At 40.2% G+C, this 13367-nt stretch overlaps 1 protein-coding gene across 1 annotated transcript in view; it reads left to right on the top strand.

Moving 5' to 3' along the window:
- Window positions 1-13367, top strand: part of farsb (phenylalanyl-tRNA synthetase subunit beta) — a 30904-nt gene that overhangs the window by 15264 nt on the left and 2273 nt on the right. The window contains exons 6-16 of the mRNA XM_085245020.1: window positions 2978-3128; window positions 3213-3321; window positions 3518-3588; window positions 3676-3737; window positions 4100-4151; window positions 4253-4314; window positions 5629-5836; window positions 5953-6033; window positions 6185-6277; window positions 6784-6901; window positions 7168-7320. Coding sequence (XP_085101146.1) covers window positions 2978-3128; window positions 3213-3321; window positions 3518-3588; window positions 3676-3737; window positions 4100-4151; window positions 4253-4314; window positions 5629-5836; window positions 5953-6033; window positions 6185-6277; window positions 6784-6901; window positions 7168-7320 — 1160 coding nt within the window. The remainder of the gene's footprint in view (window positions 1-2977; window positions 3129-3212; window positions 3322-3517; window positions 3589-3675; window positions 3738-4099; window positions 4152-4252; window positions 4315-5628; window positions 5837-5952; window positions 6034-6184; window positions 6278-6783; window positions 6902-7167; window positions 7321-13367) is intronic.

The following is a 13367-nucleotide window of genomic DNA, read 5'->3' on the forward strand; positions in this document are numbered from 1 at the left end:
ATACTGGAATTGGCTCAGTTTGTCCCCAATATATCATTTTTGCTTTCTTCTGAATCAGAATACTTTATTGATGCCTAGGGGAAATTATTTTTCATTACAGTGCTTTATTATAAACAAACATTAACAAGGACAGACAATACACTAACTAAGAATAGCACAATATATATATATATACACACACATAAAAGTCACTTATTAATAAATAGCTGAAAAAGGAAGAACATGTGCAAGAAGGGTGTAGCTGTTGCAGTAAACTGTGTGTTAAGTGGGTGAGTTGTACAGGGAGATGGCCACAGGCAGGAATGATTTCCTGTGTTGTTCAGTGGTGCTTCTCGGTAATCTCAGTCTTTCACTGAACGTGCTCCTGTGACTGACCAGCATGTCATGGAGTGGGTGGGAGGTGTTCTCGAACATTGTCTTTATCTTGGACAACATCCGCCTCTCCGACACCACCTTGAGGGAGTCCAGATCCATCCTCACAACATTACTGGCCTTACGAATCAGTTTATCGAGTCTGTTGGCATCTACGACCCTCAGCCTGCTCCCCCAGCATGCAACAGCACAGAGGATCGCACTGGCCACAACAGACTCATAGAAAATCCTGAGCATTTTCTGGCAGATGTTGAAGGACCTCGGTGTCCTCAAAAAATAGAGACGACTCTGGCCCTTTCTGTAAAGTGCTGTGGTGTTTGTAGCCCAGTCCAGTTTATTGTCAATGTGAACTCCAAGGTATTTATAGTCCTCCACAATGTCAACACTGACCCCCTGGATTGAAACAGGGGTCAAGTGTTTCCTGGTCTTCCTGAAGTCCAGGAAACACTTGACCCCTTCTAACCACTACTTCATGCTAGGGCCTTCATCTGGTTCGGGATTTTCTCCAGGACCCAGGTTAGATTGACTACTTTTTCTTTTCAAATATTTATCTATTGCTATTACGTGCTGCGTTGTCTCACTCACAGCATGACTATTATGTACTTTCTTCAACCCATTTAATTAGAGCAGAGTAGTTATACTGCCCTCTAGTGGAAGAGAATGTAATTGTTCTGCCTGTTACTCACTGATCGCTTGGAATACTAATCAGGTTGAACCAGATAATCTTCCACGGCACACCTGATCATTTCTCATGGCACACCTATGTGCCGTGGAAGATTATCACAGTGGCACAGTGGTAGGGAAACACTGATCTAACTCATCCAGGCCTGGTTGTCTCGAACACGCCACATGGGCATCCACCCAACTGATTTTCAGCCTTTTTGTTGGAGATGAAAATAGAGGCTCCTTTGATGCCTAGGGTTTTTTTTTTCTTTTTTTTTTCTTTTTAACATTTATTCCTAACCATGTGTTACACTTCACATCACATCAGCTTTTGATTGCAAATGAGAGCAAAGTCCTTTCACAATCAGAACATTTGAAAACATTGGTAGTATTAATAAATGTTACATAAATACCAATTCAGCTCAGGTATCAATTTAATACTAGTTTTTTAATATCCTATCTTGTCCTGGGCTGTGGAACTCTACTGTCTAGTAGTTATTGAAACAAAGGAAATTGTTGTCTCGGGGCCATTTGTTGTTGTTTAATACTAGAGATGGCACAATATCACTTTTTTATATCTGATATCAATATCATAAATTTGGATATCTGCCGATACCGATATGAATCCGATTGTGTATTTTATCATCAATAAAACTGTTTTTTTAAAAATATTTTGCTGCATTTTGTAGAAGTTCATACTCAAGTATTAAAAGCAAAACATTAAAGCTATTCTGTTATACCTGTATGCAAAAAATACACTGCACACAAAATATTTCATAGTTCAGCAACACTGATCAATCTAATAAACTTAAACCTACTCCATCCTCACTATTCCTCCCTATTTTAGAGAGTACTTAGGTTGTTTAATATTTCCCCTAACTAATAGGGTTGCCAACTCCCAGCAAAAAAACATAGGGAACCACCGCCCACCCTCTGACTCATGATGCTTAATCGACGTAATCGACTTTAATTTAATGCACATGTAAAAAAATAAAATAAAAAATGCACAGAAATCAATTCTTTTTCTACAATAATTAAATAGATTCAACATCTTTCTTCAACAGAATTGCAGACTGCATAGATGGTACCTTCCTAAAGGAAAAGTACTATAACCTACTAACTATTAGACTTAATAGTTACTATATACAATAATGGACTTGCAGTTTACATCAGATGAAAACTTTGGTTGTAAGATTCAGATAATGATTTATTAAAAACTAGACATTTTAAATGAGAATAAGAAAGAAAAGTATTTCTTTGTGCCCCCCTGTCTCTGTAAATGCCTTACCTGGCCCCCCTAACAAATTTTTTGCTAGACCCGCCCCTGCACAGTTACCTGCACTCAGCTATGTAAAAAAGGATCCTGATGCAGAAAGTAATATTAAATAAATTCTAACAACAGCTTATCAAGCTTAAATGTGCTGCTGTTGTTTATCCGCTCGTTTCCACTTTCTGGCCCAAAGTGGGCGATAAACCAACAAGAGAGACAGAAGGGCCAGTCAGCCGATCATTGATCAGTTTCGTGATTTCAAGTAGCAACAGGAGAGGGAAGAAGAGGCAGTCGCTCTATATATCGGTTGTTAAGCTTAACGTGAGAATGCTTTACAAACATTCAGAGATGAACTTACACACTTGCTTTACTTCTCTGGGATAGCTTTCTCAGAGATGAAATGCCGGTTTGGAAGCACATAGCGAGGCTCCAAATGCTCCACCAGACAGCCGACAGCTCTCGCACAACACAGCCACTCGATCATATGACGCATACTTCTCCGACATGCTAAGGTCATGAGCTGGGTTACACCATGTCGCAAGTTTTGTGAGATGCTTTTATGATATTTAATAGATTAATGGATTACATTTTTAATTTCTCTCCAATATCCGATCCAGTAATTTAGGTTTGTATCGGACCGATACGTAATATCGGATTGGTATGTTTGTGCAGAAAGAGGAGCCTGGTGGCGATTGGGACCCATGACCTGGACACCATCTCTGGTCCTTTCACGTACACAGCCAAACGTCCAGGAGACATCTCCTTCAAGCCCCTCAATCAGACCAAAGAGTACACGGCCACCCAGCTCATGAGCCTCTATAAGGTGAGCAGGTGAATGACTCATTGTGGGTCACACAGGCAGTTTGTAGTTTTGGCTAACTCACTGATGTTCTGCTGATTCCTACAGACCGATAGCCACTTGAGGCATTATCTTCACATTATTGAAGACAAACCTTTGTACCCCGTCATCTACGACAGCAACGGCGTTGTTCTGTCTATGCCTCCTATTATCAACGGTGAGCGCTGTGACCTCGCTCTGCTTTCATTTTCTTTTTTTTTATTGGAAAATTTGTGTTAGATTAGATTACACAGTATACAATTAATATATTTAGTTCAGAAATGCTCAGGGTCTATAGTTAGAGAAGATTAAAATCGGAAAGTAGTAACGCTTCTTAAAATGTTTCCAGTAAAATGAAGTGCCGTTTGTTTCAGGGGACCATTCAAAAATCTCCCTGAAGACTAAAAATGTCTTCATTGAGTGCACAGCGACAGACCAGACCAAGGTACAGTTGAGAGAAGAAAACAATAAATCTGTCACTTATCACCACTGTCATGAGAAACTGACTTTAACTTGATCACGTTTCCTACAGGCGAAGACTGTGTTGGACATGATGGTGACCATGTTCAGCGAGTATTGTGCTCAGCCTTTCACGTATGTCACGTCTTCCTGAAATGCTGGCTTTGCTGTTTGCAGGCAGACAGTAAATGGGATGTCAGGTCACTTATGCTGGTTCAGGATGGAAGTGGACATGTTGTTGACTGTGTAGTATAGTGTTGTAGAGGTTTACATTAGCAGTGAGTCATATTTTCACTTTTTACCATGCTCTGCTGTGTGATGTGACAGCAGCTGTTTGCCAACAGCTGTCACAGTTTACTGGATATCATTTTAAAAGCCCGTCTACAAGCTGTACTTTATTTCACCGACTTCTTGTCTGTCTGTGTTGTTAAATTCAGCCCGGCTTTGACTTCATTGAATATTACAATTAGTGTGATGTTTTCTTCTTTCTCCCTCAGGGTAGAGGAGGCTGAAGTGGTGTACCCAGATGGCAAGACCTGCATATACCCAGTACTGTATCACCCACAGTTATCCGAAATGTGACACATGTGACACTAATTTCTTGGAATGGCTCTTAATTCTTGTCTCTTGATTTTTGGTTTACACTTTAGGAGCTGGCTTACAGGAAGGAGAAGCTGTCTGGTAAATTCATTAACCAGAAAGTTGGCATCAAGTAAGTCATTTATGTATAAGTGTAATTATCAGAGTTTGAGATGCATATGAAACGCATGGATAAAATGCTTTTTAAAAAAAGGGGAAAAAAGCCTTTTTTAAAACTAATAATAAAGCTTCAAAATAAATATCACGTTTACATGTTTCAGATTAACAAAAATTTACGTAAAACAATGATAATCTGAATTTACATTCAGTTCTCGACCTTTACGGCCAATATAGGCCGGTACAGATAAACAGAAAGAAACCCCTCTTTAAAATTCTTTCTGATTTCTTTTCACACTTGCATGTTTCATATTGTCAGATAAATCTTGATATTAAACAACGATAATCTGAGAAAATGTGAAACAGTTTTTAAAGTGATGATTTCCTTAAGTAAGAGAAAAAAGCTTCCCAAACCTACCTTGTTGAATCACAAAAGTTTAGTTCAATTTCAGTAGTCACACTGAGGCCTGATTACTGCCAGATGTGTTGATGCAAACACTTTTTCACAGCACTGTATATTTTTAACTGATATATGGAGAGCAGTTACCTAAAACTGAACAATAGCTGCTGATTGGTCAGTTTTAGGTAACTCATCTTTGAGCAACTTTCCCAAGTTTAAATACTGTAATTTTTAGGTTTAATAGATTTAATAAAAATTAAAAATTGTCAGACATGTCACTCTGATCGCTAAAATGTTTAATACAGTGAGGCGGTGTTCCTGTAGCCCCTGTCCATTTAGTAAATATGTCTGGTGTACATTTATTACAATGGTTTAACTTGGCAGATTTACATATGTTCACATTAACCAAGTACAGTGTGTTAGTCTGAGCTGTATGTTCAGTGTGTTTTGTTTTTTTTTTTACTCAGGATAAGTTTGATTTGAATTTTAAAGTAGTTTAATGCCTCAGAAGATGCTAAGATCAGTGTTTGAAAGAGACCGATTTGGAAAATTTTCATGACCGAAGCTCAAATGTAGCATCTCCCTTTCCTGGTATGATAAGTTGGTTAACCCTTGTGGGGCTGAGTTCAAAGATCTTATCAGTGATTTATCACATCGTACCAAATTTCAAACATATGTTTAACTATTGATGAACAGATTTGTTCCACTCTGTCAGACTATAAATCCATGTTGGGACCAGTGGGAACTGTCTGTAGCCACGTTTTTACTTTCCATTGAAAAGTTTCAGATCAGTTTATTAGTATATGTTCTTAAAATGATACTCACACTCTGCATTTGAGTCTTGGTACTAAAGCATTTCATGCTTTGTGTCAGCGGACGTTCAGTAACATGAAAAGGCTCACTTTTTTTTTTTTCCCCCTCTCCTGACAGTGAATCGACAGAGAAAATTGCTCACCTGCTGACCAGGATGTGCCTGCTCTCCCAGGCTACCGGCGCCGGTGATGAGATTGAGGTCGAGATCCCACCCACTCGCTCGGACATCATCCACGCCTGCGATATCATGGAGGACGCCGCCATTGCCTACGGTTTCAACAACATTACCCGCACCACCCCACGCACCTACACTGTAGCCAACCAGGTAGCTGCCTTTGCTTGTTTTCTATACATGGTGCATTACTGTAAGCAAATGCTGAGTTAATTAAACAATCAAGTGTGTCTAATCAAGCATGTGCATTCTTATGTATTTGTTCACAGTTCCCACTTAATAAACTGACAGAGCTGCTGAGGCAAGACCTGGCAGCCGCTGGATTTACAGAGGCCCTCAACTTTGCCCTGGTAAAAAAAAATCATATAACTTTTGTCTTGGTTTGGGGTTTTTTTTTTTGTTTGTTCAGGGTGTTTTTTTTTTTTTTTTTTTTTTTTTTTTTTTTTTTTTGTCTCTCTTTAAAAAAAAATCCTCAAATTTTTTCATCTTCTCTTTCTTTAGTGTTCTCAAGAAGATATTGCAGAAAAGCTTGGGAAGAAGATCTCGGAGATGAGGGCAGTTCATATCTCCAACCCCAAGACTGCTGAGTTCCAGGTAATATACAGTCAAACAAAGAGACAGAAATGAAATGAAGTGTTTTGGGCCTTTAAAAAAGACAAGAGAGAGTCACATTTTTATCCTCAAAGTAACTTAAAGAGTAGATTTTTTATTTATTTTATTTTTTTTAGCATTAATTGGTCTTTTTAGATTATTATGTGATTGGATATTTACACTGTACAGTAAACTGCAAACAACAGGCTGCAGTGAAATTCGTAAATGTTCAGCATATCATCTGCAGGTGTTCATTTCACTGTCTGTGTAATGATCTGTAAAAATGTTTCAACTCCAAATAATGTTTATAGGTGCATTTTAAAATGTATCTCCTTAAGTTTAAAATGAAGAAGGTAAAGACTTTTAATGCTGGGATGATTTTGAGAAGTTGAGAACTAATCAGAAGCACAATGTTGTACTGTGATTGTTCCATAAGAGGGCGCCCTCTTCCTCCATAAGGAACTGCAGGCCTGTTTCCAGCTTGACCCGTTTTTTTTTTCCCCCACCAGGTGGCGCGCACCACCTTGCTGCCAGGTCTGTTGAAAACCATAGCAGCCAACAGGAAGATGCCACTTCCCCTTAAACTGTTTGAGATATCAGACGTGGTGCTAAAGGATGAGACCAAAGGTAGGCGTCAACAAATCTGAAGTGATGGAGACAAATTTATTACATAGTAGAGTTGTACAGTTTTGGAAAGATGAAAACTTTCTTAAACATTACAAATTAGATCAAGTCGAATCGTAGTTGAAGTTGATAGATTTAATTAAAGAAGGGTCAATGAATGTTTTAATAAATATACAGGATTAAAAAAAACCTAAAATGTGGCATACTGAATTGTGTGTATTAGCTTTATTGTAGAAACTGTTACTTATGTCTCTCATCCTTCCACCCAGATGTTGGGGCGAGAAACAGCCGACGTTTCTGTGCTGTTTACTACAACAAGAGTCCGGGTTTTGAGGTCATCCACGGCCTACTGGACCGAACCATGCAGCTGTTGGAGGTGAAGCCAGCCCGAGGAGAAGGCTACCACATCCAGACTGCAGATGGTAAGAAGCGTGGAGATGAAGGGGGGTGTGGGCCTATAGGAACGTATGTACTGCCTAGCTTTGTTGGTAAATAACTAAAGACTGGATTTGTAGAAGGCAGAGAAATCCCAGCCACAGATTTCAAACCACGTGATCTTTTGTTTCTGTACAAGCTGTTGAATGAATTAATCTACCTCGTGATGATAAAAGGCAGGTTTTGTTGACATTATGTAAATCCAGTCTTTGACTAGCAGCAACTGCATTGTTGTGTTTGCTATGAGAGCAGCATGTACATGCTTTATTGTGAGGGAACATTTATCATCGCAGTGAGCTACACAGTTCTGGTTCAACTCCACACTGGCTTGCATCATCAGTGGTGAGGGTAACTCCACAGGAAGGATATACAGGAGCTTGTGTATGTATACACAAGGTATAGGGGTGATGTAGTGATTGGCATGGATATGAAAATGGATTGATGGCTTTTTTTTTTTTTTGAAGTTAGAGTTATGGATTGTGAATAATCGGTAGTTGCTTGGGCTGTTTAAATCAAAAAACACGTCAGGAGTTGCAATCATAGACGGATAACCACGGAGTAATAAATCAGAAGTTATGCTGTAACTTCAGCACATTGTAGGGTCTCTCTGTTTTTATCTTATGTTGTATGATGTTGCATTTTTGAGCACACCATCTGATTACTTGGAAGTCGTGGCCCAAAACTAACATTTAGATCTTTGAGTTATCATTGACAACATGGTTGCCACACATGTCGTCAGACAGGGTTAGGATCCTTTATTTTCCCCATTCTTCATGCTGTAGTGCCTGAGCAGGAAGAACAGGTCTTTGTGTGTGTAAAACTGACCACACACTTTTTTTTTCTCTTTTGCTAGCACACAGAATTGTCAAGTAGCCACCTTCGCTCAATAAAAAGTTAATGGAGAGCATGACCGGGTTTCCCCTCTGGTCTGGGTAGGACTGAACGTGGACAGTTGCTACAGTAGCTTATATTTTCAGTCTCTTCTGGAATAGACTGACCGGCTTCTATTTTCTTTTTCTTTTTTTAAAATGTATTTATTTTGGGACATAAAGAACTGGAGTGAAGGTCAACCCCCGCTTCCTTCCTCACCTCCAGATTGCTCACCAATTCCTGTAAGAAGAGGTTATGACTTATGTTTTATTGTTTGTTTTAGAAAGCTGCAGAGTGAGTTGCATCCAAAAATCTGAAAGATGTGTGGGAAGGATTTTAGAGCTTCCTCACTTAAACATTCTGCTACAGCTGAAAATATGAACAGTGACCGATAATCATCAGATATTTTTATGTTTAGAAATCCTATGTTATTTCAGCTCTGTTATTGATAGTAGACTATTTAGTGAGAAGGACTTGGCTAACATTGTGAAGAGCAGCACTACAGCACATTTAGCCAATGATAACAGTAAAATTTTAACAATGTGGTAATATTAAGGGTCAATTGCTGAATTAAGTCACCCTCACAATTAGTTTTCTCCAGATCCAAAGTCTTACAAGCCCAGTGGCCTGCTGTTTTTGTGCGAAACTACAACTGTTAAGTTGGCTAATGCATCTCATTAGCCTACTTTTACCTTGTGTGTTTAACTCTACATGTGTAATATGTGTTTAAGATATGTAAACGTAACCATCCACAATGATGAGGTAGTTGTTACAGGACAACAATGTAACGGCAAAATGACATCATGATCGACAGCCTTGCTTTTATACAGGAGTGGAACCAGTTGAGTCGAGTCCCCTATTGTCTGTATTATAGAAACACTGCAGATGGGTGGTGCTCCTCTGTAAACCTTTGCCAAACTGTCTGAGAGTAACTGTTTGCAATTGTTTGCAGACAGGTGGCCTTCCACCTGGCCTCCTGTGCAGTCACCCAGAGGTGGAGGTGTGTTGCATCAAATGTGAAAAAATCTAATGAAATCATCAGGCAAGGATTCAGTATCTCTCTCCTTGTGTGTGCAGAGATGGATCTAACACACCACAGCTTCACTTTTTAATCTGTGCCTCATAATTAATGGTATAGTGACTAAAACATTAAAACAACAACGATTCTTTGTTAAGGATATCACTTTTGAAGTTGACTGCATGTAAATCATTCTAATGCACACCATCCAGACCTGGCTCAAATCCACCAGGATGTTTAAGCTGCAGTGCTGCCAATGCATCTACACTTGATGCCAACATTTGACATGTTGGTGTCATCCAGTGTCTCTAACACCTGGAAAATACCAGATACCATTTTAGTGGGAACTCATAACGTGTCATCACTTAAATGACAGTTTTTGTGACACCCTTATTTTTAACACGTGTTATATTACATTCCTTGGTCTACCTGCAAGTCCAGCAATCACATCCCATCACCCTAATAAATCAGTCTAACCCTCTTTCTCTTACATTCATATACATATGGCATTGAACTGTTCCTGTCATCTCTTTGCTCAATAAAAATAAAAGGTGTCACATCAGCGTTGGTTTTTCGGGGTCATGGACCCAGAACACCACTTCACTTCACTCTAATGATGAAATGCATCTGAGCACATTTTCATAGGGATTCTTTCTTAAGTCACTGTGAATGAAATTAGTCATATTGCATCAGCACTTGAAGCCTGTTGAGAATTCTGCTGACCTTTTATTCTGAAAGGTTCTTTTAATCACAGAGAGCTTGAAAGCAGTAAACTGTACAGTGTGAATGCATTTTCTTCTTCACAGTCCGCTGATATTAACATGTGGTGACACGTGACCAGCTTTGTCAAATTTACTGTAAAGCTAAGTTTGAATGGCAGGTGTGACTCAGTTTCTGATGCAGTTGCTCTGTTCCTATGAGATTGTTAATCAGAAATGTTCGACTGCAGGCCAATCTGTATGCATCTGAGCTGCCCCAAGTTTCCCAGAGGGATTCTCATCCATTCATTTCAGTTTTAGATTCCTCGCCTCTTTCCATTTCCCCCACCCCCAGACCCATATTTTCCTACCTATTTACCTCTCCACCCACCACTTCTGCCCCACCTCTCCTTTGGGCTTTGCAAGGTCACGCTGTAGGATATCTGCCTGTACTGGCCCATTCAGACTGCAAATCAATGGGCTCAAGTATCGGTGGATGAGAGATGAGTGCAGAGAGAGGAGTGGGGAGGATTGAAGGCAGACATGGGAGAGGAACAATGGGGGGGAAACTACAGGGTACAGATAAAAACTTGGGGGTGGGGGGCAGACGAAAGAAGCTAGGTATGAGAGCGTGCATAGGCTGCAGTGTGGAGAGGAGCACAGGAGTCACGTCACCCACTGCAGTGCCGAGCAACGAGACAGACTGGCACATACAGCACCCACCCACGGGTGCTTAGACTGGCCATCTGACAGGCATAAAGTAACACACATACTTCAAACAGGAGCTGAAATTGACATCCTCACAGTTTGCTCTCATGCACAACATACTGGAACACACACTCCCACTCACTCTACCTTCTCCATTTGTTTTTTCCTCTAGTCTCTATGCACCATTAGCCCCACACATGTCAGCATGTCCTTAAACCCATTACAAGGTCGTGACCCAGTCTCATAGCCCACCTGATGCAGACACATGTCCTCAGGATGTGTCCATCAGCAGCTCTGCTGCTCCCTCAGCATCGCTCCCCAGGAATACATGTCAGTCGTGTTTCCACCACTCAGTGCAGAAAGGCGATGAAATGACGAGTCAGGGGAACAGAGGCAGAGCAGAAAACACTTAAATGACAGATGCCCACGTTTCACTTAACAACTGTGTCCAATGCGAGGTCTCGGCCCATTTGTTAGTATCATGTCTTCTATGTTTGTTCGCTTTTTCACCTAGAGCGATCAGTCTGTGTGTGTGTGCTTCACAGGATGAAGGCTCAGTTTAATGACACTAAAGGACTTATTTTCAATCTGTCCTTTGGTTATTGTTCCTGTTTATATGTGGTAATGACACCTCTTACAAAGGTCCTGAGATTTAGGTGACGTAACTCGGTGTTCCAACACAGAAACAAGTGATCAGGTCTGCTTTATATGAAGCAATACATTATACAAAATTACTTGGGCGAAAACGGTGAGCAGTACTAAAAATAACCAAGTAAGCTGTTGTAAATGTGCAACATTTTACAAACCAGGCTCTTCTGTCTATACATACACAGCCTAATATTTTTCCCTCTGTGCTGTAGAGATTTGTCATTGGCATGAGCAAAACACATTATGCATCTGCTATTGACATTAGTTTTAATGGTGATAACAAAACTGTAGACCATCCCCAGCTGTAACTAAGCAATCTCTTACCTAGATTGAATTCATTTTAAGGGTAGAACTATATCATATCTCAGGAATACACACTGTTTATCATAATTAGCAGAAATGACGGCTGAAGCTATAAAAGCAAGACCTGGAATAAGATTCGGTGGATTTTTAACTCATTCACAAGTTCTCCTAAAATGTGGAATTAAAAGCAGGGAAAAGCCTCAAAGAACATAAAAGTGATTACTGAAATTCATTTGATGAAAGTTATATTGGTACTAATTTCAGATGTGCACCTGCTCACACAGTGAGGCATTCATTGCAGTTTGCTGCTCATTAAATTGATTAAGAACTTCTCTCTAAATAAAATAATGGTGATAAATTGTCCAGTTGGACTTGTTGATGATGCGCCGATCTAACCGCAGCTTCCGCTGAAAGCTCCACTGCAAGTTGGAGGAGAGGGGGCGGAAAGTGGCGGGGCTCAAGTGTGGGGTTTTCATTGACTGATTGGTTATTTAAGATGTACCCGAGCTATTTATGTAGTTGCCATGGCATCCTGTTCACGGTGCAAGAAGATGACGTGTGAACTGACGCAAGCACATTCCACTAATTTAACAGGCACTGAAATAACTGCTCGACGTTTTCTGCTCTAGCAGCCCAACACGTGTTTGAAAGCTCATGCATTTCTGTCGTAAGCCTTCGTCCACAGCAGTGATGGAAGATCTAAGCGGTGGGCTCTGGAACCCATTAGCAAGGCAGCGTGGGAAGAAGCGGTGCACGATGGGAGAATGCCGTGTCTGTGTGAGAGTGTGTGGGGCTGTAGTCATAGCAACCCCTGTATCTTGTTATCTCCTGACAAGTCCGTCTTTCAGTCAGTGTTTTTTTTTTTTTTTTTTTTTTTAACAAAGTGAGCAAACGCCTCTCACACAAACAAAAGTGTTTTCATATTTGTGTCGATGGCGAATTTTTCTTCCCATCTGGAGCAAAGTGACCTTCTTTTTTTTTTTTTTTTTTTTTTTTTTTTTTTTTTTTTGGTGAGTCCAGATGCTGACACACTTTCCGCATCATGTCTGACAGAGACTAAGCCAATTATGGTCAAATGGCCTCCAGTGGTGGTTGTTTCAGAGTAATGACCCATCACATTTTCACATAAATGGTGTTCCTTTCTGTGCTTTATCATTGATCAGTAATAAACGGTAAGAGTCAAGCTCATACTCAGTCCAGAGGGCTGTTTTCAGTTTTTGAAGTGTTTTTTTTTTTTTTTTTTTTTTTTTCTTCTTCTCAAGGGAAAAAAAAAGATGCACAGGAAGTAAAGCCTTTCGAGGTTTTGGCTTTATTCTTATCAGCTAACCAGTGATAATGAACGTGGGTGAACAAATTATGATCAAGGAACAAGAAAAGCTGCACAGTGTTGCCCACATGCTGCACTTGACTCATGATCATTGTAATGTAAAGCAGGAGAGACACAAAGCATGTCCAAGGAGCTGGCAAAACGCCTCATTTGGAGATGTTGCAACTATGGCACAAACAGGATCCAAGAAACACCTAAATCATCACAGTTGGGTGTTTAGATAGTAATACAGGTGGGGGGGACAAACAAAAAAACAACTGCTTCACAGTAAGGTACGAAAAGCTTGTGGAGGTGATAATTGTCCAACAAAAGAGGTTGCTCTCGCGGGAGCTCAAGAGTCTGGACTGTGGCAAGAGTATAAGTTGGTGCCAGGTGTAGGTGTTAGTAGCCAAGACCTGGGAGTCTAATTTAAGCTGTTTTATTTGTGAGCAGAATCCAATCAGGGCAGTGGACCTTCAAATC

The sequence above is a fragment of the Mchenga conophoros genome, linkage group LG14 (assembly GCF_057382185.1).
Source record: "Mchenga conophoros isolate Kocher_MC1m ecotype Shallow Benthic linkage group LG14, M_conophoros_male_GT1.1, whole genome shotgun sequence".
Taxonomy (NCBI): domain Eukaryota; kingdom Metazoa; phylum Chordata; class Actinopteri; order Cichliformes; family Cichlidae; genus Mchenga; species Mchenga conophoros.